The sequence below is a fragment of the Echiichthys vipera genome (genome assembly GCF_963691815.1).
Source record: "Echiichthys vipera genome assembly, chromosome: 9".
NCBI lineage: Eukaryota > Metazoa > Chordata > Actinopteri > Perciformes > Trachinidae > Echiichthys > Echiichthys vipera.
Window position 1 is genome coordinate 10955145 of NC_139834.1, and position 27386 is coordinate 10982530.

General features: G+C 41.3%; 1 protein-coding gene across 1 annotated transcript; it reads right to left on the reverse strand.

The window, feature by feature from the left end:
* Positions 1-1088: 1088 nt before the first annotated feature.
* On the reverse strand, positions 1089-24547 carry dlgap4a (discs, large homolog-associated protein 4a; the record flags this gene model as incomplete). The annotated part of the gene is made up of 11 exons (XM_083919454.1): positions 1089-3528; positions 3728-3871; positions 4963-5054; positions 6280-6716; positions 8227-8324; positions 8436-8869; positions 19316-19559; positions 21535-21682; positions 22253-22330; positions 22735-22970; positions 23345-24547. 11 exons carry the CDS (start codon positions 24545-24547, stop codon positions 3304-3306), a joined length of 3339 nt encoding a protein of 1112 aa, XP_083775580.1. The 3' UTR covers positions 1089-3303.
* Between the last annotated feature and the right edge of the window lie 2839 nt (positions 24548-27386).

Consider the following 27386-nt stretch of genomic DNA (forward strand, 5'->3'; position numbering starts at 1 on the left):
GAACAAACCATTAATAGATTTGAGGTAATTTGTTTAAACAATATCGGAGGAAAACATACATGCATTCCAGAGATGATCTACAGATGATTTCATACAGAAACTATGCCACGTTACTCGTTGCAATCACAATGCTTTATTCTCTTTGAAAGAAATTAGCCTCACAGTGTCTAACTATTACACCATTACATTAAACAACCCTTTGTCTGTAAGATATGTGCTTATTTTGTAAAATAATGTTCGTCAGTACAAGATAATCTGGAACTACATAGTTTTTGCTCATTTTCCTAGCTTGAGCTCTGAGGGGGATAGGTGCAGAGAGAGAGATGGCCACGAGGGCGAGTACTGAAGTCAGAATGGGCTTATAACTCCAGCGTGTTTATGTCCACCAAGCAATGACTCAGTTTTTACCCCAAAAATATTTCTAGATCAATTCTAGAAATCACAAAACTGGAGGACAGTTCCTCGTCCATGTGGAGGTTGAATGGCACGTCCACATAATCTGCCTCCACAGTTGCACCTTCTGATCATCGTGTGTCCATTTTGTAGCCCTTTGAAACTCAGGAAGTACTGGTAAACAAACTGTCTGAGGATCCCTGATCAGGTCAAGCTCTCTTAAAGTTCAGTATGTGGGCAAATAAAGGGATCCGGCTCTCAAATTATATGAAAAAGGAGAGGACTTTCCACAATTTGTCAGTCACAGTTATAAACTCTTGCATACAGTACATACCCTGAATGCCTTACACAGGTTGAATAGTTTCAGATCATTTGCAAGACCCATTTAAAGGAGTACTGAAAATTCACTGGCAAGGATCTTTGTATATTTGTATACGTAAGAAGGCCATGCTTTTAGAGATTACACAGTAACAATAAAAGGTCTAATCTAATGCTTATGATTTATGTGTGTGTAATATTAACTTAGAAGCTAATATTACCATTGTAGTATGGATGAGTGCAATAAAAAACAGCAAGAATGATGACCAGGACATGTAGCAAAGGGATGTTTAATGATTTCTTTGGACAATGAAATGCACATGTCCATTGTTGATGTAATACAAACAAGAAAATTAATAAAATCAACAACTTGGTGTTGTGTCAGCATTCCCAGTTCAACGTCATTTCGTGTGTGATGTTAACTGAAGATTCAAAATGGAGCAGAGCAAGATGTCTGGAGTGTCACGCAAGGACTGACCAGTAGGGGGAGAGCCAGCTCTTACTAAAGGAAAAAGAACAAAAAAAACGATCAATCTAAACTTGTGCATGAGTTGCTGCTATGCCCAGCTCCACTCATAGACCCTTTGGCACTTGTGTTTCCATTTGAGAAAACTGAAACATGGAAAATATTCCAGTCCCATACTCAAAGTGTCATGAGTTAAGACAGAGATGAGGCATAGCGTATCTGGAGTGAGCTGATGCAAACACAAACAAATTTGGCTGAGAATGCGCACACAGACAGCTGAAAATATGAGCAGATTAAGAAAAATAAATAAATCACTTTAAATAAAAAGCTTTATCAATTGACATTGAAATGCTGATCATTGCCGCCATGGCACAATATGTAGTCCCTCGCAGCACCGTTAATTATTATAAGCACAGAAGTGAAGACATGTTTAGATCGACCACATTTCGGATGAAAGTCACAAAACGTGTGAAATGACATTCAAATTTAAATTAAAAAAAATGTACCACAGTTCATTCGCAACAAACGGGGGGTGAGAGCTCAAGCTGCTAGAAAGGGCAGCAAAAGAGACTGCCAATTTTAGCAGTCAAACTAAGCCTGTGCTTCGCTGCACCAAACCTTATTATTACACGGAGTAGGTCTGGGTTTGAAATATTTGTCAATGGCTCTGAAGCATTCGGCCAGTTAATTTGTGGTTATATAATAAATAATCCATCCATAGTGGTTTTTATTGTTGAGTGTGTTCAACCTGAGCTTTTAGTAATTTCAAGGGCAATCAGTTCATCAAAGAAATCAACATTCATCCTTCATTCTAGGAAAGTCTCATTGGAAATACTGAATTAAATTATTTAAGACTAGGTACCTACTGCATTGCTCGCTCTACACAAATTATTGCTATGCTATTCCATTTCCTATCCAGTGGCACGTAAACCCCCACCCTATCACACGGAAGTCTGGTTGAATGGGAATGCCATATCAAGTGGTGAATGTCTTGGTCCCCTACATCACGGGAGGATGCAGTGAAAGTCAGAATGATGAGGCAAACGAAGGTGCGCGAACTTGATCTGAGGTGAATGGAAAGTGCAGTGATCAAGTTGACATGAGCTGTAAATGCATACGATTTCATACATTCCTCTGTAGCTCACTGGCTGGGCAGTCATTCCTCACATGCTTTAACAAAAACAAAAGTAAGACTTTATTAACTATGGGTATTCACAGACACAGACCGTGTAGTGTGTGTTTGTGAACAGGAGAGAGAGTGAGGTGGAGTGAATGATTGCATCAAGTGCTAATATATCATGACAGTACATGTACTCGATCTATAAAAAACTACCTTGGTACTGAACACTGACCTCTTTCTAACAAATAATCTGGTATACAACATTTACAAAATGAACATTGTAATAGTGTGATATTTATAATATATATGCTACTGCCTTCCTCTGGTTCTCTGCCTCTTAAACCTCCGAGTACAACAACGCCATCTTATAGTCTGTACACGGTAAAAGCGTACACACCACACCTGACGAGTGGCAGCCAAATACAAATAGAGAACAGGAAGACTCTGTGGACAGTGAGTACACCTGCATGTGTGTCCTGAGTGTGTGTGTGTGTGTGTGTGTGTGTGTGTGTGTGTGTGTGTGTGCGTGTGTGTGTGTATGTGTGTGTGGATGGTAACTCAGCTCGTAAACCAGGCAGCCACAACTTGCCGGTAGACTCAGCAGTGAAGGGAGTTTTAAGGGAGTAAACTTCTGGGATACCAAGATTCTTCAGCTCACAAGGTACAGGATGTCCTTATCCAAGTTACTTGCACATTTAAGACAGTCCTGATATACTTGAGGAGATAATAATTATTATAATATCAATAATAACAATAGCATTAAACATATGTCAAGGTTATTTCTGTCCCATGGCAGCAGGGTGATGATCTGCATTATTCTGGATTGTTTTGGTGCCCTGTGATCCCCACTGTTTCTCCTGTTGTCAGCTGTGCTGCTATGAGGGATCGGCCTCTGTGCATCTGTTGTACATCTGTGTGTTTGTCTCCGATTTGTCTTGTGTGTTTTGTGTCAATGAATTTCTGAAGTGAGTCAGGAATTTCCTCGATTATCTGTGCTGGTTCACTCTCAGAGGCGGGTTTGGGCCTCGGGGACGTAGATTTCGATGCTGTCAGCGCTTTCCGTGGCGGAGTTCTGTCGTACTGATGCCGCACGCTTTGCTGCCATCAAACGTTTCCTGGCTTCTTGCCGCTGTTTGTCCACAGCTGAGTCCACGCTCCTGTCCTTCCCCGCTGACAGCTTGGGCTTAGTCTGCTTCTTTGGCACAGATGATGGAAGCTGCTTGTTTTCATTCTGAGGAAATGATGCCAAGAAGGAAAAGGAATAAGGTACGGCGTGGTACAAGCTAAAAAAAAAGCAATTCTTTTTAATTATTAAACTATTTGCAGTTTACTTTCAGTTGAGCGATAACTTCTTGAGTTGCTGCTCTACTCTAAACATGTTTTAAATAAAATCTTTTGTATAATGAAAACTGTCTGGCACCAAACATCACCTTCTTCTCGGGAAGTTGCCAGTTGTTGGCTTTAAGTTGGTAGAGCTCATCAAACTTCATGCTGATGTCTTCTATTGAGAGTTGTAGCAGGTCCCAGAACCCTGCGAGGTCCTGCGCTGTTGGTCGTGGGTTGGCATTTACGTTCTGGTGAGAGGAAAACAGGACAGTATAGTGAAGTGATGGATGTATGGTGTCTGTCAAATCAGAGAAAATTAATCGTGTTACTACCATGCACAACTTTCAGCCTCTTTTCAAGCAAATGAATGAAGAGAAAACACATTTGACACAAATCAAATTGTAAACACTATTGAACCCGGAACAGAAAGAATCTGGCAAGGAGGAATAGTGAGTCAAGTCAAGAAAGCCAAGTGAACAAAAATAGATATCACAGTAAATCTGACTAGATAAAGCATGAAGAGATAATTTCCTCACTACATGTAATGGGAAGACTTCTGTATGCAGGGCTTGATTGCAATAAAAATGGATCAAAGAATGTGTTTTTCCTACAATCCAAGACAAATACAAGCAGACGGAATTAATTCATTTAAATAAAGTACACCAGGTTTTTTATTATTTCTGCTTCAAACTGCTTTAACTGTATAAAATGTTCAAGGATAATTCAATACTTCAAATTCATGTATTATCGTAACCTGAACTGCTGTCCATCGGCTATTTAAGCTAGTGCATCTCGTGGCACTGTAATAATTTACGATTACAAACTGTAAAATACACAAAGGTATGCATGTTAACAGGAAATAAACTTGCTGTACGGTTGGAGACGTGCGTGCAAATTTTCAACTTATTTACTCACGCACACAAATCGCAAGGGAGACATTTTAAAAAATGGGGTTCATTTTCTCTGCTGATGGTGCTGGTAATGCCTGTGTCCACACGCTCCCAGACATTCACATCAGTCATCTAGTAACATGCAACTGACATTTTAGCACTAACGGCATAAAGACAACAAATAAAGACAGAAATGTAACCAATGTTCATGGAAGCTACTGGCTGCCTCATCTGCAGGTTATTTGTACACATGCTCCTAAATACATTTTACAGTTCGCACACATCCCTTCTTAGTGAAACTCGGGAAGTGTGTGTAGGACAAATGATGTCGGCAGGAGAAAGATGAAAGAAAACTGGGTCAGTAGGGTTTGAGAGGCTAACAAATACCGTTGGTACATAGGGTAGTGTTTCAGGAGAGAGATTCAATAGGATTTAAGGAGGCCACTCACCAAGTTCTCATTACAGAGCCCTCTGAACTGCTCGAACTTCTTTGTCATGAGAAGCTGAGCGCTGCCTACTGCACTGCGGATCGTCCCCAACACTACGAAAGAGAAGAATATGATAAATCAACAACAACAAATTAAGATAATGGAAACATTTTGAGTTAAAAAAATATATATACATGAAGCTACAAAAATGACGTCAAAAGGCAACTACTTTGAGATCCAGAGTAAAGAGAGAGCTCAGAGTGTGTATAAAGGGTTAGAGAATTGCATCAAGACGTAGGAGGGTATGTGTTGGGTATGAGTTCATCCCTGTTTTCTTGTAATGAAATATGAATCTTAACATTGATTGCTGCAATTTCCCAGTTTGGGATCAATAAAGTATTTCTATTCTATTGACCAATTAACTGTCACTTCTGTGACAGTAAATTATTTCCTAAGCATTGATAAAGTAACTCAATCTTAAGAGTAACAAATTACTCTTTATTCAGCTATTTTCTGGCTGTAATATTTGCATGTAAATGGAAATTCATAATTCAGGTCCACAGGGAGCTGAAGGAATGATGATCTGATGAAGCCTCTACATTGAGAGCTGCTCCGTGCTCATTCATATTTTAGACACTTCAGAGATAGATCTGCCTAGAAGCCTGAGTGGTATTCTGGGAGAAGAAAAAGTGAAATGACTCTGCAGTTGCTCTGTTACAGCCAAAACGAAGTATAATCCCCCTCCAATGAGCAGCGTTAATGTGAGGCGATGACAGTAATGATTGCGTCTTGCTTTGTCTCATTGTGCACGGTCAACATGAACAAGGCCTGACCTAATCCCCTGTCTGTGGACCTCACTAACAGGGACATCACTTACATTCTTTATGTCACTGACTTGACAATCTACTGTATTTACTGCAATTTATTGCTTTTATATTGCATTTCTATTTTATGGCTTTCCTCTTTTCTTTTATTTTTAAGCACTTTGTGATATCTGAAATGGAAATGTGCTTTATAGATAGACCTTACTTACCTTCTAAAGAACAGGGCTTATAGGCTTTACATGTAAATATCAGGAAGAGAACACTAAGGTCCATTTTGGCAGTAACCAAGCAGCTTCAGGTCGATTGCCACTCTCTGGTTTATGGCCTGACAAATCAGGTAAACCAAGGCAGATTACAATCAGATGTGTATATTGCATATGCTATATGTGCTTAAGAGTAAATCAAAGTGTCTTAGATCTCATCTGGATACAAGATCCTTGAAATAACAAGTGTAAATGGGGCCTTAATGTTTTGACAGCTTTGTCATTCAATTCTAACGCAATTCTTCACGTACCCTCCTCTGACAGCTTGTTGTCTTTGGTCTCCTGCTCCATCTGTTGACACCAACCCTCCATGCGCCCGGTTTCTGCCTGCAGCAGCTTCAGAAACCAGTTACCGTCTCGAAGACAAGCTGGCGTGCTGGACTGAACAGCATCTCCTTGGGTGCTGCAGTTTCCGGTCTCCAGGCTAGGATCTGGCGGTGGCAGGGAGGAGGGGTCTAAAGCCGGATCCAGAGACTCCGGGGGCGAGGTGGATATCCTGGATAGGGCTGGGGTGTGTTTAAGGGTCTGCTGTTCCATGGCTTTGTCCTGTTTGTTGGGTACGGGGGTGTTCACTGTTTGACTGTTGGTGCCATTGGCTGTGTTGTTTTCTGTGAGTGCGGCATCCTGGGGCTCCTGAGGCTCAGTCTCTGTATTTTGTCTGGAGGCCATGCTGCTGTCCCGGCTGAGACTGCAGAGACATGCATAAACATCAGCTTCTGACAGACTGACTAACAGTTAAATAAATAAGACAATTAAGTGTAGTCTCATACACAGTATTAGTTTGGGGTCAGTGAGCCTAACTTACATCATGGTAGCTGATGGCGCAGTACTACCCATTGCAAAGGAGCACATAGAGTCATAAAATACATGGTATCAAGGATGGCAAGCAGGAGGGAATTATTAACAAACCAGGTATACAACATAAAAGCTGAGTGAACTGATGCTTCAGAGATAATGAGCAGGAGAAAAGGAAGCGGGCTGTCAAACAAATGAGATTAAGGGAAATAACAGTACACTGGAAAAGCTTAAATTCCGCATTTTTACATCACTACGGTCAAAACGAGAGTAAAACGACATCAATCAGAGCTCTGGGCTTCTATGCTGCTGACTGCTGAATGACCCTAGCAACAGTCTGCTGCACTGACTGCAGATTCACTAGCCACACACACACATATGGGCAAAAGAAAGAATGACAATTTGAGCGTGTGCCCTTATGGGGGCAAGAGCCATAGAAGAGCTACACTGCATTCAGACACACAGTCTAGGGCTGAGCAACAGGATTGAAATTATTGTCAAAATAATAAAAAGGCAATATGTGGAGCCTCATTGTAAACAAATAAGGGTTGTGTTTAATACGTGAACGAAATGTGGCTAACACACTGGTTATGTGCTGAATGCATTTACTTTTTAACAAAAAATGTTTGCACCCTTACAGCAGGGTAAGAAATTATTTGTGAAACCTGAAAAGTTGCCTTCTATTCATTGAATTAAGTACTATAAGAATTAAAAAATACTCTGTCTGAAAACAGTAAGCCCCGTTGGAGTCTTCTTCACTGCCGTTGTTGGCAGATTGCTATGATTACTGGCACATTACTGCAACAAATTGTCGCTAACATGCTCACGTGCTCACATGTATCATGTGTACGATACAGACAAGACGAAGACCACCTTGTTAAAAACTGCTTAATAGCAGTTTGATTTAAATGCACAGTATACTACAATATGGAAAACGTGCATTTACACATGATATGACGATATGTATCGTATAAAAAATGTTTCCAGAAAATGTGCTATATGGTGATATATATCGTTATCGGGATATGAAATTACTTATAGTGTGATATGAGAATTTGGTCATATCCCCAGCCCTATTATATATTTATGCCAAGTACTGGAGCTTCGTGTGTTGATGAAACTTCAGTTCGGATGCTCAATCTGATCACCAATTACATGAAGCCATTTTGAGTCCCATTTTTTTATGAATATGTTTAACTCAGCACCGGAAATGTGACATACTGTATGAGAAACAGAGAATTAAGATTGTCTTTTTAAGATGCCATGTGAAATCATGAAGGTCTGTCTTCTTACAGTATATTGAGCACATCCTGTCTTCACACAGTGAATTGTAACCACAAGTAATCTGATGGTTTACATGTCTCACAAGGATGCCGTTACATCAAACATGAGTGTATACTTACGGCCTGCCGTTCTCCACTTGAACTCCAATTGACTGAAACTTAAGGGGTGCAGTTAGAGCAAGTGGTTCTTCTCTTAAGACCGGCAGAATGCAATCCACCTGAAAAATCATGGGCAACAGGAAACCAGTCAAATACAATGGCAAAGGTGGCTTTAGTTTCCTACCAGTCTGGCTGTATCTAAATACAAATGAAAAGTAGACAATTCTTACCTGAATTCCGATAGAGGACAGTTTCCTCTTGGTTGCGGTCGGGGGCTGCTCTAGGGTGAAACCAATGCTCAGGGTGTCATTTTGGGACTGCGTAGATGTGGAAGTGGTGGTAGTGGCAACAGTGGCGGGGGTGGGAGGGAACTCACGAGGGGCTGGAACAGGAAGTGCAGAGCCTGCAGCGGGTGCAGGGGTTGCCGCAGGGACAGGGATTGGTGGAGGCCGGGTCAGCTTAGCCAGACTGCCCGTGCGGATGCTACAGAGACTGTCAGAGGAGTTGCTGCGTCCTGACTGGCTGTTGACCTCACTCCCACGGTCCTGCTGGTCAAGGTATATGTCTTGGGCTGACTCTGTGCTGCTCTGCAACGTCACTGAGATGAGGGGCTTGGATGTGGTGCGGGGTGGGACTGGAGGAGGAGCCTTCCTATTGCTGAATGCTGAAGGAAGAAGGAGAAAGAAAACGGACAGCTTAGAATGAGAAATGGGCTCTTTGTCACGTAAGACTTCAGAAAGAAAGCACACGTAAAATTTGAAGGGCTTCCCCCAAATAATCGACCAAGCCCTGGTCGACTAAAAAATCATTAGCAGACCAAACTTTCATTGGTCGCAGGAAAAAAAACAAAAACATTTGGAGCCATTTCTTGCCAAAATAAACTGGGAGGCCAGAAACAGGAAGTTGTGACACTCAGGTCTCACTCACACTGTCCTTCCACACCGTGCCTGGGCTTTAGGGTACTTGTCTACCCACCTCTCTCAAATGGGCCGTGGACGGCCAGCTGGCCGCAGCTAGGAGCGGAGCGGTTGCACTCACACTGGTCAAACGAATAAGGCCTTGCCCGTAAAACCTGTTTTGGCCCGGTGCGGAAGGACAGCGTGAGTGTGCCCTCATTCACTGTCAGTGTGGGTATATATAAGTCGACTTATCGCTCTAAATGACGACCACTGGTCGACCAAGAAAATCCTTGGTTGGGGGCAGCCCTAAAAAAAAATTGTGTTAATTTATCATTCTGTTTACATAATTTGTTCAAACAGGTTTGTGATGGATGCTTTTCCCTGGACAGCTGACACAGGAAATGACTAAATAGCCCAGGTTGTTAACCTTTAGGCACACAAGAACATTCAGTTACATGTGCAGTGGCATTGTCATGAAAACAATGCATCCGGTTGATCATGCTGTGGATCCTGTTCCCTTTGATGATGCGCCTCTGGCCTGGTAACCTAATCAACCAAATCATCATTAAAAGCTGCATGTTGCCCTGTGTTTAGGTTCAGCCCTCTGCAGCCCTCCTGCACAGTGCACACCAGGTACCTTTACCTGCATACAGGGGGCAGTGTGCTATTGTAAATGCGATGTGTCAGATGGCCTTTGATATTGAGCTCTGACAGCGTGGATGTGGGGAGAAAAATTCATTTGGCAGCTATGTTTGTGACACGAGTGAGTTTGACCCGGATTTTGACCGCATGTACCACAGTATGCATGTTAAAGTGGAACAGTAGAGCATAATGGGCTGGACAAAACAGCAGTCAGTGATGGCTCCTTTTTTGAATGTCTGTTGTGTGCTGGTCGAAAGTGAGTTTACAGTCTAGTGTGAGTCTAAGGTATTTAAAGCCGTCAACTGCTTCAGCTGTCTATTATTTTTGTTGATGAGAGTGGGGTGAAGGGGTGAAGGGGTGATGGGGTACCTATTGTCATTAATTTTGGTTACATAGAGATGTAGGCAGTTATGTTTACACCATTGGGAGAAATGTGTCATAGTGTTATGGAAGTCTGATACAGAGTTATTGTCTGATAGAAGAGAGTGGCAATGTCATCAGAGCATTTGAGGCAGGTGGTGGTGTGAGAGGGGCTGGTGCATGTGGATGATAATTTGTTCATTTCTGAAGGAAATTAAATTGCCTCAACAAATCTAAACTGTGCTACTAGACATAATCCAGCTGGTTCCCATAAAGTGCAAAAACACAAAACCATAAATGTTGCCTATCTGAAAAACACACCTGCACTTTGCCCTTATTGTTGCCTCTACTAAAAGCTACCTCTATGTTTTGTGTAAACCAGCCCATGGTTGTGTTCCACTGCCGTCAGTCTGTCTCTGGGGACCTTCCTTTACATGCCACACCTTCACCGTCCTTTTTCTCTGGAGGATGGTCAGACAACACTCTGCATTCTCTGATCACAGCCCTTTTCGACCAAGGAGTTGCAGGACCTATGGAACCACAGGAAATGTTTGCATTTCCAACGCATCTTAAGAATCGTGAAGATCAGGCTAACAAAAACAACACAGTGATCCTGTGTTTTTTGTTTTGTGTGACATGTTTTAGTGGATGTAGAGCTGTATCTGAATTGCAACATTCAACCCTGCAAATTTCACTTTCCTTCATAGCGTTACACAAATCTATCCACAAGATAAAATAATGTAAGTATGGTGTCCATCTCCACAGCCATATAGGGGGCCATAATCGATATTTTTGTAATCTTAAATCTAAAACGCTCTAAGCTGGGAAAAAACACTTTGCTGGACATACAGCCTTATGAAAGTAACACCATTACTTAATTCAGAGCAGAGCCATCATGGTAAACTACTACTACATAAGTAGTACATTTTGAGGCTGACAGACATATGCCCCTTAGATTCACAAACTCTTTCATCAGACACTTGAATGAGGCCAAAGACAATCTGACTCAGGGACAAGGAATAGGACTTGTGCCTCTTTCTCTCATCAGTCTGACTGCAGGGTTGTGGTGAAGGATGGTACAGAGTTAATAACTACAGTTCAACAACATGAGGAACCAGGAAAAACCACAGGCTTTCTTCAAGAATTGAGGAGATGTTGAGGTGGTTTTGTGTATGCTTTTTAAACAACTGACTGTCTGTAAACAAATAACTGAAAGAGTTGCAAAACTAACAGCAGACAAATAGCCTAATTCTACCCAACAGCCTTCACGGACACACATGATAGATGAAATATTTCTTTGAAATTAGTTGACCAAGAAAGTAATTCAAGGCTCACTGCTTTGGATCAATAACGAAAAAGTAGTGTTTATTCTCTCCGGTAGTGGTTTCAAGCTAAATAGCAACCTAACACCCTATAATTGTGAGGGTGCTGCACTTCCGTCATCAGCCAGTGACTCACAGCCCCAGTAAAGCCCTCATTAAATCCCACCAACATACTCAAACAAGGCTGTGGAATCCACTTAATGTAGGCCATGCAGCCCTGACATTGCCTCTCTTGAAGAACATATTTAACCAACAACAGTACATTTATTCCCAAAGAATGAGACACTTCTTTTACTACTCATAGCACAGATGCATGACATTCCAAAAGTTAATTATCGTGTCCTTCCACACCCTGAGTCTGAACACATGCCTCTGTCCCGTTTGCTGTGTCTACAAGGCTGCGCTGCATCTCTTTTACAACCATCCAGTCATAGTGAAGTGGGCCAATTGCAGATTATTCACACCTTTAGTAAATATAATATTATCCGTGGAAACTCGGAGTAGAGCCTTCTCCTTTGCGTTGAACGGAGCAAGATGAGATGGTTTGGACTGGCCTGGGAACGGCTCAGGATCCCCCAGTAAGAGCTGGTTAAAGTGGCCAGGGAAAGGGAAGTTTGGGGTCCCCTGCTAGAGCTGCTGCCCCCGCGACCGGACCCCGGTTAAGCGGTTGAAGGTGAGTGAGTGAGTGAGTGGTGTGATGGCTGGCTCCATATCTCCTACCTAGAGACGCAGTGCTAAGAGGCGATAAGCTGCCCAGACCCTGGACCTCTATTGCTGGGCAGATCCTGCTAATAGCCTTCAGCTCAAAACTTTGTTTTACTTGTTCAGAATCCTAAAAGCAACCCCAACATTATCATCACACGTTTGTTTATTGCAGTCAATGCCTGACCAATAAATGCATGAATGAACATCAGTCCAATTTAGAGATGTTGATTAATCGCTCAATTAATCACTAAGAATAAATAAAAAATTTGATACACGACCACAGCTAAGCCTGTGATCTGCAACTGTGATGAACCACTGAAACAGATCTGTTAAATCTGATGGTAAATGGACAAAAAGTATCCACTGCCTGCATCTCTATATTCAACCAATTCACTGTGGATACTTCCTCTTTTATTTACAATATATAATAATATTATCCTTTGCATAAGGGCCTTTTTTTGCTTTCAACAAGGAGTTACTGTACACTGATGACACACAAGAAATCCAATCGTGTTAATAGCCTCAAGTTTGGGACAGCCAATTTTACTTTTACTGTAGGCAACAATGTTTTTTGTTGAAACAAGGATGGGTTGGGCTTAGTTTTATATTCTTGGAAAAACCCTGTTTTGTAGAATTCTTACTGGTTTAATACAGTTTTGAGAATGAGAAATCCCATTGTTTTACGTATTCAAATTGACATGTTATGTGGACAGCTGTCTGTAAATCACTTATTTCAGGGGCCCAAATGCTTCCTCTAACTCTGAAAACAATTTAGATCAATAACAATCCTGTCAACACTGCTATGGTCATCACAAGTTAACTAAATTGCATTGTGAAAGGCATGCAGCCTCTGAGGCAGGATATGCTGTGTCTCCATCAGCAGGCCTGTCTGAGAGCTATCAGATGACCACTAATGGGCCCTCCACAGTGGACTAAATGTGAGTGTACATGATTGACTATTTTCAATGCTGTTTCCTATAGCAAGGCTTAAAAAATAAGAGCAAGACTAGGTTCTCTTCCATTTTGGGTAAGACTGTTTTTTGGTCTTGTTTGAGATTAATGAGGTCTTTATTACTGCTCAGCTCATTCTGAGTAATTTGACTTACAGTCTAGTTTGTTAATTAGGCTGAAGAGTGAACTTCTTTGCGAGTGGAGATAGTGTGGTTCAACATTAGTTTCTACTGGAGAACAGAGCTCAATAAAAAAGCAAAGCACACACTCCTTATAAACATTATTGTAGCTTATTGTGGACGAACCTTTGTGAAACTCTGGATATAAGCCAAGTATCATGAAAAGAGGTGGTAGCAGAAGCTCTGTCCAAGATTAGCAGTGTTATTGTAAGATAGTATGGCAGGCTGACAGGCTGTGGGAGTTGTAGACTGAAAGATTACACCAGTACACATGGCTGTGCATGACTTTTGACAAACAGATTAAGCACACAAAGTGCAACATGCAGAAAAATACTGTATATTCAAATTTGACCAGAAAGCTGGCCTGGACTATAATAATTTCAAACTTTGGCTTGACATTAACTTAATAAATACAACGTGTATATCATACATATAGTCATAACAAATGACTGTAAACCTAACAAAGACCAGTTCCTATGGCGAAACAGTAATTTTTATAATGTGCACCAGGATTGCATTTAAATGACTAGTTGATTCCATTTGGTTCTCACCCCAAAGCTGCTTATCTGTGATGCACTATGTGATTCATATTAATTTTGTTTACACAAAGTTTCAAGAATCAGATACAGAATCTGGGCCTCATAAGTAAGAGAAACAAGCGTGAAGAGATGAGTACTAGGCAACAAATCATTGGGCACAGTGGACAGCCTTTATGACAGGGCTGTTTCTATTGCGACGGAAAGACAGGCAGGCTGCCATTTAACAGATAATGCTGACGTACCGATACTAAAAGAAAAGAAACCATTAACACAACACAAAGCAAGAGAGTGACAACACCCAAAACAAAGATGGGATATAAAAACAAACACCTATGACTTCATTAAGAGTTAGATAATTCGATCTTCATTACAGGAGGACACTGAAAAAACTGTTATCCATCATGGATAATCCTCTCCATCCTCTCCAACTCACACTGGTCAGAAGCGGGGCACCTTCTCTAGAAGGCTACTTCAGCTTCGCTGTCGTAGCAACAGATACAGGAAATCTTTCCTGCCACAATCCATCACTGTTTATAATAACTCTCTCACCTCTGCCTGACAGATAACTCTGCTCTCTCTACTGTTTTGTTGTATATATCATTATTGTTATTATTGTTATAGTATATTTTGCATATTTTGTTGTATATATTATTATTGTTTATAGCACACTGTGCACTGTATATATACACTATGTATATATTGGATTCTATTTATGTTATGTACAAAGTGTTTATTTGCTGACCTAAGATAACTTTTGTTATGATTTGGCACTATAAATAAAATTGAATTGACCCACTACTGCTGTTACAAAATAATTTCCCAGTCTGCTACAGTGGCTTTTCCAAAAGTAAATTCAATATAACATTTTCAATAAAAAGAAAAGAACACCTTGCATGAGCACAGCCACCCAAATTGAGACAAAATCCCAATACTTTAGTCCATACTTTACACTTCTGGAGAACTGGTTTGTTCATTCTTATCCTCTGTATAGTCCGATATCCTTATCCTGCTGTGGTCATTAGGCTGACCTGCTGAATTGGGGCAACAGGCTGGGTTACAGCCTAATCAGCTGATGAAAAGACACGTGGTATGGGCCGCTGAGGTCAAACCTCTCAGGATGAGAAATTGGGAGCTTGTTCAAGTTAGAGTACAAGTTTTACTTCATGTTGACAATATACCGCTAAAAAAAGAAAGAAATGCTATTTGGAAAGGGTTTGTTGTTTTTTCAAATAATGTTATGGCAGGTTAATACCACACAAAATGAGTGAAGTGTCTCTCTTTGAAAGCCACCAAAAGCCTGCACAAGACTGAATTTGGCTTTGCACACCACATCGTGAGGCTGGATATAATGCTTAAAAACAGAATTATGCGAGTGGTGAGGACTGTTTCAGTTTCAATATGCATATGAGGCAATCATAATAAAATAAACTAGACTGACTGACTGTCATTAGATCAAAATACATGATAAAGTTGTGTGATGAAAAAACAAAATTAGGGCTGCCTCTTATTTTCGATTGCTTGTTTGGTCAATAAAATGTTGGAAAATATTGACAAATGCCCATCATAATGGTTTCAGATTGCTTGTTTTGCCCAGCAAAAATTAAAGACTAAAGATATTAAGTAACTTTTGATTAATCAATTAACTTATTATTTGTTTAGGCTCTGTCAAAGTGCAATTGTGTAATATCAAGATGTGTCACTCTAATACACAAAGTGTTTATTCATATTTAATAAACTCACAATATGATATTAAGTGTATTTTCTTCACTGGCTGCCAAAACCACATACAAAATAAAGGTTTCCATCTATAGTCGTCTAGTCCATGCATGTCATTAGTGCAGGAAATGGATAGGCCTGGACTTACTGTCTAACATTGTTACCCACACACATCATCAGGAAGCATGTCTGCTGTTGACCTTACTGTGAAACTACATTTGCTTCGCCCATTCAGTCAAAAGATTACCTCATCAATGAGAGTGAGAGAAAGAGTGTGTAATAGTGTACTGAGGATGACTCACAGTCTATCCATGGTAATACACAGACACACCAGGGCTTGTGTAATATGGAGATGGATACAATGAACACGCCTTTTCACCACAACGAAGCTTCAAACCCAGTGTTTCTGATGGTACCCAGCAGCCTGTTAGGATCTTTTTAAACTCTGTGAGACCAAAAGATGAGCTGAACACTCCCAACCACAGAAACAATAGTCAGTGAGAATTGAAAAGGCACACGGGTAATGCTATTGTGTGAGTGATGTTACACTCCTTTGGTGTTCATCCTTCTTTTGTCAGGTGGTCTATATAAAAGCCCAGTGAAGTGTCCTAACTGCAAAGCACTGCACAAGGCAGGAAGCTGATAAATTATTGATTGTGTCCTCAGGTCTTAACACATGGTAGCTAGCTACTGAATAAAAATGGCACATGAAACTGGACCAAGAATAGCTACTGCAGTTGCGGGAATTGAGGAAAAAACACTTTTAGAAGGTTGGTCTTTAGACACTAAATTGATCTAAACATAGTTGGGAGGCGACTTTTATCTTCATCAATTCATGTTGAACTTCAAAAAGGCACTTTGACCCAGAAAACCATGCAACGTTACTAACCACAATGTGCAGTAAAAAGAAAAAAAGCTTTCCGTTCTGACTGTTGTAGATGGGCTGATGAGGAATTAAGCTAAAGGTGATTCATTGCTCCCTCCACACCCCTGAGATCCCTGTCACATGTTTATTCTGGGGTAAGAGAGAAGTATTGTTTAATGGTACTTTATTTCTTTGAACAATTGATGTTAATCCATGAAATCACCTGTACATTCAACTAAATAGCCTACTATATCAGTCATCAGAGTTGACGCAATGGCACCTCACAAGATGTATAATACGTTTCTTTTTCAGTTTTATTTATTTTATATACTGCTGTGTAGCCTTATCTATAATAATGTTATTTATTTGTTGATCATATTTTGTGTTAATAATCTTAATCTGTAAAGTAACTAAAATTACCAAATAAATGTAGTGGAGTGAAAGAACAATATTTCCTCTGACATGTAGTGGAGTAGAAGTATAAAATAGCATAAAATGGAATTACTCAAGTGAAGTACAAGTACCTCAAATTGCACTTAAGTACAGTACTTGAGTAAAAGTACTTAGTTACTTTACACCACTGGCTGCAACAGACCTGAACGTTTTTGGTTAGCCTAACTAGCCGGATACCGAGCTGTCCTTACTCGGCTTTTGACGCCTCAGCTACTGTTAGCATGTGCTACTAGGTAGGATATCAGACAGGGACATTTAACGTTAATAACGTTAGCCGGAGGCGTTATATGTAGAGAGATGGAGGAGAGCCTACAAAGAGGAGCTGCTACCGGTAGCTTTCTGCCTCGGTACCACCAGTCTAACAGCCACACTACCGTCTACCTGCCTCGCCTGCTTGCTAACGATTCGTATTAGGATTTCATCTCCTTTCTTCATCCACGTTAGCTGTGCTAGCCATTGACGTTAGCTCACGTTAGCTTCCCGTTGCTAGCGTACCGACAACAATTGACAGTCTGATACTGAACACCCAGTCAGAAGGGGTAAGGCGACAAAATCTTACTGTATGGATGGCGGTTGACTCGTAAAATCCTTATGTTCTTGGTCATTCATGAAATGCAGACGCGCTACGGTGTTCTTCTGCCGTAACATACACACACACAACGGCGTTGTGAAGAAAAGATTTGTAGTCCACGCCCTTGACGACGAGGATTGGAAGTCCACGTTTTCCCCCGTAACCGCTCTCTCGCGAGTGATTGGTCAGTTTCAGTCCTCGATGTAATCAGAGGAGAACGTGATTGGCTCAAATCTATGTATGACGTTGCTAGTGAATGTCTTTCGCGATAGGCGCGTTTCATTTGGGTCCCCGGCACCGCGGGAAAGGCTCTATCACAAACTCATACATATTCGATGCATTGTGACCGTCTGTCTCTTAAACAATGGTGCTCTGTTTAAATTGAGGCGTTTCCAATTCCTCCCCTTTTTTTGTAAAGGCGAGCATCATATTGAAACAGTTTTTATGGCAATCAAGACAAGACTATATAGCATAATAGTATATAGCAAATTACTGAAAATAACGGTTGGTATCAATAGATTATTGTAACAATGTGCATTGTGTGAGGCATAAGTCCAATGCAAATGCAGTAATCCATTTAGATATGTGAAGCAGTAAAACGTAACACTGGTATGACTAGAATCACAATTTAATATATATACCCCAGAGAGAATACTTACGTCCATATTATTGGTTTGTATGAACATATGTTTATGATGATAAATGACATAAAACACCTATGTGCACCAAAACGGTTTAACATCAGGCATCCTATTTGGACTCTCACATTACTTTTAATTTACAAAATGTAACTAATCCTGGCTATTAGATATTTCCCAGCTGTTATCCAGTCATGGGAAACACAATTACACATGTCAGGAAATAAGAGCAGAAGAATATCTAACATGTTTTTTTTTTCTTCTAACTTACTTCATGCATTCACTAGCTTCAACTACAGTAGATACTTTTGAGGCCAAAGTATTGACACTTCACTTCAACACAAAGACAATCACTAAAACGTAAGTGGCTATGGCCTGAATTGAGTTATCACTGATTACTGACTCTAGACCAAAACAATAGAGCAGTAAGTCATTTCTCTCAAACCTGTAACAATAAAAATATGGATATTTTTTATATGGCAGCATTTATGTGACTGCTCATATCATCACATTTTTCATTTAATCAAACACTAAAACAGCATATAATATAGGGTCCATAGAGGTATTCAGTGGAGACATTATTAGAGACTGAGCCCTGAAAACCGATTATGACTTGGAGAAGGACTTGAAATCAAACAACATACACTGAAAAACAATACACAAAAATGTGGTGGTAACTAAATGCAGTCAAAATTTTAGGATAGCTATGTATTACATTTTAATGCTGCTGTATTAGCCAGGTCACCGTTATAAAATATATCATTGATCAGATTAGATATGGGTTAAATCAAAGAGCTGTTGTTGCCCAGCTCTGCATCCCTGTTGCTGTATGAAAATTTTATTATAGAATACCAAGTACACACAATTTTCTACTATTCTCTAAATCTTGTGTCACACATTTTGTATTCCAGCCGTTTGGTTTTTTTTTGTTCAGCAAAGAGATGATCCTCAACAAAGTGAAGACAGACATACTCAATGCTGTATATATTAGTGTGTTATTTAATATTTCTATAAATATACAAAGTTAGATTGTAAGTAAGTGTAATTTAAAAGAAAATGACTAAATTCTAGTTTGTAATTGGCTTACTTCCTTTAAAGCATACTTTTAAAAAAAAATTTACAAAATGTTTGTTTTGCTGTTATAAGGCAGAGCAAATAGCTGTATGGATGGTGTTTAATGTCAACTATTTCCTCCCTTTTGGCTAATACTCTTTAAAATCAAAGAGTATCTTCAGCAGCTTTGTCCCACCTTGTCCTCACAGGTACTCACTGGTGCTGGAGCTGTAGCTGTAGCCTGTAGAGGTGGGTGGTGGTGAGTCTGAGTCCACAGAAGTATCTTCATCCTGGGAGCAGCCCGCCTGGATGGCCCGCAGGTAGCTGTGGCTACGCGACCGGAAGCACGTGGGCGCAGGCAGATCCAGAGCCTCGACTGCCTGCGATTCGGCCTCACAGTATGGTAGGGAGTAGCCGCAGCCCTGCCCGTATATCTGAAAGAACGTGTGCAGACTCACACGCTGAGGACAGAGGGCAAACTAAGAAACATGCATCACCAGGTACATATACCCAGTGGTGGAAGAAGTACTCACATCTCTCACTTGAGTAAAAGTGCCAGTGCAACAATGCAAAAATACTCAATTACAAGTGTTATCAATGAAATATACTGAAGGCATACAAAAGTAGAAGTTAAACTTCCACAATAAAAAAATGGCCCCAGGCACTGACGTGTTATTATATTTATGACATTATTATTATATTGTTAATGCCGATGTACCAATGTTTAAGTATATTTTTCTGTTGTAGCTGTTCGAGGTGAAGTTAATTATAAATACTTTATATAAAGTTAGATAGTTAAGTCCAGTGGTTCGCAGCCTGGGGACTGAGCCCCTCCAAAGGGTCACACGATGGGGGGTTTGTGAGATGATTAACGGACGGGAGAGGAAAAAACATAAACAATGTATAGTTTGTTTTAACTTTTCTCTGATCTTTATTTATATTGTGTAATATTGGATAATTTAATCATTTTGGGAGGAGTAAAGAAGGGACATGTCTCTTTTATTTGAACAAGTCATAGACCTTATGGATGCTAGTTTGTAACTCTCGCCCTAGAGGGGCTTTTATGAAGAGATTAGAACAGTAAGAAAAAAAGAAGTTAAAAAGAAAAACTGGATACCGCGAGAAACAAAAAACATACATTCAAACATTACATTTTAAAAGTACATAAGGTAACAGGTGTGTTGCTTAATTAACTAGGATTTGGTAGATCTATTATATATGGTGAAGTTTTCCGAAAATTTAAAGTGCTAAAAGCTAATGATTATGACTCTATACTGTCCTTGGTGCAGAAACAGTATGACATTTTTTGAAGCATTGCATGAGTTACCCAAAATATCTTTGCTTCAGTATTTCTTTGCTGCGTGGATTTGTCACTCTATCATGGGAATAAGCGACAACACTGAAATGTTTGATCAAGCCACATAACCAGAAGTAGAAACAGCCAAAAAAAGTTTTTATTTTTGGCATATATGAGCAAATATGAACATGTTGCGGGTGGTACATAGACACGAATACTAATCTCTCAAAATCAATTCACTCAAAACGTTACTCTGATATACTTTATTGTCATCTTTGAAGAAATCAAATCTCTTAGTCATTATTTGATTAATGTAAAAGCTCCCATGTACAAGTAGAGCCTGATGCCATTGCTTATTTGTAAAAGGATGTTTGCATTAGTCTGGTGTGTGATTCTGCATCCCACTCCAATCATACTGATGAAAATATACAACATGTTCCCTCAGGTTTACACTGAGGCATATGTCCCACTTTGACATTCTGCAAACACTCTCAAGCATCTCTTCTATTCCACCAGCGTATTCCCGACTGGCTTATTCATAGGCCTCAACAGACATTACATACACTTGAATATGATCTCACGGCAGATCCAAAATTGGAGAGATGGAGATGTATTTTTTGCCGATTCCGTGGTGATTTTTTCTTTTTCTTTCACTGGAGTCCGTCCAAAATGATCTAATTAGCTGTTTAAAGAGAACTGAAGTTTCATAAGGTATGAAAGAATACATTAAAGGTCCCATATTAGCGGCAGAGGAATGACTGTAACGGCACTGTAGCAGCACTTTCCACCTACAGTATATATAGTATAGTTGTGACATAACAACCTTATAGAAGTCCTGACGGCTCGTTTAAAGGCACAGTTTCTGAATATGGGCTGTTCACATTTCTCTGTGGATTGAGTGTTTTGATACTTTCACAGTGTTTGTATAGCACCTTGACCTGCTTTAAAATCAAAACACCTTTTACAAAATGGGACCTTTAAATATTGCTGTCATGGAACTATTGGCTGATCATGATTGCAATCCACAACACCAGAGTTAAACAAAAAACACAAGAGGAACTGGTCTTTGCCAGCTAAGTAATAATAATATAAAATATAATGCAATGTAATAACAACATTTGATAAGATAAGAGACATACCTGAGAGCCTGAGCCTCTGCCCAGTGTGCCAGAGCATTGGCTGAAATCATTGTTCCTGTAGCGAGGAGGGGCCTCCAACGGGCTCACCAGGCAGTCCAAGTTATCAAGGCTCCGATTAGTCGACAGCTCTTTCAGGGATGGCAGAGAGCTGTGGAAGTGAATGTAATAATCACCCTTACAGAAGTCTGAGCCCGGAATAACTGAGGGCTGTGTTTAATTGATGACACCCTGGAGAAACTTTAAATAACACCACGAAAAGTTCCCCTGGGTATTTTTTAAAATTAAATACTATTATGATGTGGGGATAGTGACATGTGCTGAGGGTTTTAAAATAGCAGCACAGAGGAAACAATGACTTCTGAGTAAAACTGATGAAGATGAAATGGACTTTTCGATTGATCTAGGACATTTTTGAGAAGTTTCCTCTGTTCTGGCTTGTCGTTTTGGCACCTGGTGTTAGTGTGTGCATAAGCAGCAGGGTGTGGTTGGGTGATTTCCATGGACAATTTGCATGTTATGAAACAAGATCTCGAGGAAGCAGGCAAGAGTTAAGTACTAACACACCACTCAGGGTACCTGCAAGGAATACGAGATGGAAAAGGGGGACAGGGAGGAAAAGCACTGGGAAAGGTTAGCCAAAAAAAGGTGGTGGGTAGTGGTGGTAGGGCAAGTGAGGGTGGGTGGAGGGCCAGACTGCCTGCCTATGGGTGACACTGACCTCAGATGCTGCATAGAGCATGCACTCTGTAGTGGAGACCACAGATAATCCTCCCGCATGAGAGCGTAGCAACGAGGCCTGTCCATGTGGATGTAGGGGTAAAACACATGGCAAAATTTCATCTCCTACTGTTTTTATATGAAATAAAGATGATACTTCATGTATATAAGTATATATGTCTTGTTCCCTCTCATTAATATACAGCTCTACCGCCATGAATAGCTTTTTTTTGCCTCAGTGCTGCTGCACATCCAGACAATTATTTGTGACAGGATGCTGCCACCTGCTGACTATTTTTGGGTGCGTGAGAAAAATATTTCTTCTCACAATTTTCACAACAAATACCCCTTCAGAGCTCTATTTCTATTTGAATGCATGTAAAGTAAAAGAGCACAAACATAACTCTGGCAAAACAATGAGCATGATAATCAGGGTTTTCATTGCATTATGATAGATTTGGTACTGTATGCCGTGGTACTCACTTGCGTTGAGGTGGAGGAGGCTGCTGCTCACTCAGGGAGTGCTGGGTGGCCTTCAGGTAGCTCTGGCGACGGGCTGTGGCTTTGGGGGAAGGTTTGGGGCTTCCATCTGAGTCCTCACTGTCTTCTAAGTCTCCCATTGCTTTCACATAGCTGCCACTGCGCATCCTTCGACAGGGGATCTCAGTTCCTCTGGTCCGGCCACGACCCAGAGTTCCTGCCCAGTCCCCCAGTGGGACCTTGATTATGAAAACACATTCATACTGATGTGAGACTCTTAAATCAGGTAATGCAGATATCTCAGGTGTAACCCTTAGACACTGTATGTATTAAATGTTTTATGTCACTTTGTTTAAATACATATTTACAAGTAAGATTCTTGGCGTGTGCAGCAATGGGATGAAAGTCATGATTTATGGGACAAAATCTATAAATGTGATTATAAACAGTGAGGATAAAGTACAGTATATATGATAATCAGGTAAATCAGGAACTGTGTTCTAGTGCTCAAAACTTATCAATAAAACCAACAAAACTCAGATAAAATTATATAAATATCCATGCAAACTTACAAAGAATGATGATGAAGATGAATACTCACTGGCCCTCCTACCTGAAGGAACTGTTGTGCCAGGTCTTGGTGGCATGACTTTGATTTAAGCAGGGTCCTGTTAACTGTAGCAGAGCCCTTCTGCAACACTTGCCTGGCCTGGCTGAGGGTGAGAGTGGACCAGGAGCCCCTCTTCACCAGTATATCATCCTTGCTTCCTCTGGTTCTTCCCTCTTCTTCCCTGGAACCTACCTGTGTCGCCTGGCATGCTAGAAACTTGAGGTCACTGCTGCTTTTCGAGGTCTTGAGGGTATGTGCAGAAATGGTGTGGTAGCCCTGTGGGATATGTCTGGGAGCGGCCTGGCTGTCTGACACCGCTCTGCCAAGAGTCATCATGGTCAGTGGGTTGCGGTAACCTACAGCAATAGTGCCAGCTTTGGTACTGTCAGTGTCCAGAGCATCGTCTGAGCTCCACAGGCCTAGTGCGCAGGGCCTAGGTCTCAGCTTTGGCCCCTCAGTTTTAGCCCTGTCTTTGCTCTTGCTCCTGCGGGTCGGTCTACCACTATCCTCACCAGCTCCAGCGGTGCCAGTCATTCCTCCAGCAGATCGCCCGTTCATGCTGCCTTTGATTGCAGAGTTCTCCAGGGATTGGGACTTGGCAAATAGCTTCTGCACAGAGTGCATCAGGTGGCGTATGCGCCCTGGACTCTCACTGCGTTGCTTCGAAATACGTCCTCTATGAAACTGCAGCGTGCTGAAGCCATCCCGCTGCAGGGGCAGGTGCCTTTCTAGCTGATCCAAAAGGTTGGAGGGTAACCGATTCATCTTGGCTGCTGCTGCAGAGGAGATAGTGGCCGATCCACTGGTAATCATAGGAGCACCAGTAAGGCCAAGACCCAAGCCCATACCCATAGACAAGGAGTTGGATAGTGCACCTGCTCTGCTGCCGTGCCCAACTCCACCACCACCAGCCATGCAGGCCTGGGAGCAGTCAACCTGGTCAGTCTGGGGGGTGAAGTGCAGACGAGGGAAGGTGCTGCTGTTGGACATCTGGCTGAAAGGCAGCAGACAGTCAGGGGTGGTGGGGCTGATAGGAGTGCATTGGTGGAGATGGGGGTCCAGGGTGCCATAGTGGTTTATGGTGGGGCTCAACAGGAAGGAGCTGTGAGGGTCAGAGGTCAAAGGACAAAGAGGCTTCTGGGGGCATCCCGCTGGTTCACATGAGTCAGACAGGTGACGACTGCGGTTGGCTCCTAACCCTTTCATGGTGGCTGAGATATCGTCCTTACAACATGTTTCCAATCAGTACGGGTCTACTGACCTAAAGGGCTCACTCAGCCTGCAATGTGGAAAGACACAGAAATGATCTGTTTAACATGGAATTCAAGTCATTTTTTAAAGAAAGATGCCTGATAAGTGCTGTTATTAAGTAACACGTTCTGATAGTTGTGTGTGGAAGTATATTAAAATAAAACTTTTAAAACTGAAACAACACTTAACGGCATATTCCTGTCACATTTTAGTTATTCTTTCTCTGATTAAACCGTTTTTATCCTAGTTTAGTGGCAGATTCTCTCAGGAATGTTTACTACAAATGAGCCAGTTTGCCCCTTTATGGTGATTATAGTTAACAGTGCATAACAGTAAAACAGCCATTAGCGTACAATATAAACGCTCAGAGGGGGAGTTCTCCACATCAATACTTAAAGCTAATGAAAACATTGGAGTCAGAGTCCATTTAGAAGCGTTTTCAATACAGTAATAGAGCTAAAAAATACATTATAGACTGTCTCTGCTGTGTTGCGCATTTTACAAAGGCAGCATAACACAGCCGTAATGTGGAGAACAGAGCCATTGTCCTCTACAGTAAGTTCATATATAAGTTGTTGAACACAGCAAACCACCAGGGGGAGCACCAGTAGCAAGTGCACAAGGACACTGTTTGGGTTTGGGGGAAAACACACACATAAACATTGTATTGTCTTAAATTATCTTTCAAAACATTACCTTTATGTCTAGGTTTAATTAAATCATATGTGTATTTAAACATCCCACTGCATGATACAAATCTAGGGATTTTAGTGGTTTAGTGGTTTGATTCTTAAAAGCAACAATGAATATGCTTACACAGTTTTTCTTTGATTTGCTGTCTCCACCATGGCGTCACTAAAAACATAAGAACACTGGAGCCATGAGGATGAAAATGAAAAGACCAACAGACTAAATCACAGACTCACTGGAGAGGGCGTCCTTTTTTTTGTTTAATGCATGAACTCTTCCACCATAGAAAGCAACCAGACAGCCAGAGGCCCAATCTAAAGCACCACAGTGATGTACGGCCTGGAGCTACTCTCCTGACAATGCATAGGAGAGCGATTTTGTGATTCTCACATGTAAATGAGCTTTATATTTACGGAGCGCCATTTGTTCCAAAGCAGGAAATGAACCCTCAGTTCAACAAATCATTTTTGGTGCTTCGCCATCCTCTCAAATCCTCTAACGGTGGGATAAACTGTGATTCCTTTCCGGTCTACCCACGGGGAACAATAAATCTCCCCTAATGCTTGCAAAAAAATGAAGAATGATGGGGCAAAAGCAAATATTTCAAAGACGTAGAGTACTTCACCGGCATCGTTATTAGATACAAGTAGGGATAAGCGCTGAATTCAAGCTGATAAAACTTCACCTAACTGTCCTGTTATATTAAAATGACTGACTATGTTTTATTTTGTAGGAAGACCCCCTTGTTCAATGTAATATTTTTGAAAATAGTTCCCAAGAGAGCTGATGGGGGATGACAGATCTGATGTATAGCTAATGGTCATTTTCTCGCCGCAATCTTGGGATAAAGGCTAAATCTAATATGGCCTCTTAGTCAATATGCCATACAGTTTCCAATGCAACCTCAATAATTTATCTTCTCATAGCCTTTAATTTGCTTTCTTCATCTACTGTATATGATTTATCTCTGCCATAAAGGGAAACATGGTGGCCTGGCTAAGTGCCTCACAGCAGTGGTCCAGCCACAAGTAAAGACACACAATGGCAAGCAAACGAGGGGGAAAAGAGACTGCCTCATCTTCTCTCACAGGCCTACTCCTTCTCAAAGCTCACTATGAACAGGCAGTCATATTGCATCAAGGTTATGAAAACTCATAATTCACACAGCAGAAATCCATGCTGCATTAAATTCACTCCAACAGATGCTGTCTGTATCACAGTGGAGTGACTCACTGATCAGTCAATGGTAAGAGTCCTCTCCCACTCCAAGCATGAAATCTTGCCTGGGAGCTGAATGTGGAATGTTAACTGCACGCATTTTCATTCCACTGTGTTGGTTTGCCACTTCTTACGTCTCTCATGACCTCCCATACACTCTCTACAGTGCAAGAGCAGCCACTTATCTGAGTCAGTGTTCCTGGACGGGCACAGCGCTGTGCTGACAAATGCACCAGCGTTTTACAACGGCGCAGCCTGCTGTAATTCATCCACCCCGAGCTGACTGTAGCCCCACGTGTTCACGTCCTGTAGGCGCCACTGCTGACAAACTGACACACACCTACACACTGACACACCAACACGCGCTGACACACGCATAAACGTGCTAACCGCCCACCCGCCCGTACACTACACCAACTACAGAAACCCTGTCAAGAGCTGAGCATGAGAAAGAAATAATGTTCACAGTCCATGTAATTCTGCCACAACTGTGTGCGTGTGTGTGTGTGTGTGTGTGTGTGTGTGTGTGTGTGTCCGTGTGTGTGTGTGACGCTGGCCAGCAGGCTCTTGCATAGTTACAAGGTGAATGAATCCTTGGACTGCATGTGATGTTAGCAAATACATCTCTGCTTCACAAGCACACACCATAGGGAAGCAATACTTGGCTGCGGGAATTATCTCAGAGAATCTTGCACATTCACTGAGTGACAGGAGCGTTACGTCTCTTTCACCAGCAGCATGCATCATCACAATCGCAGCCTCAGATGATCTCATACGTAAGTGCCATATTGGTTGCAGTTGTAGTGCACTTGCATAACGTGGAGAGTGGGCTTAAGGTTGTTTGTGTATTCGGGTCCTGCAAGGGTCATTTGAAAGGTTAAAAACT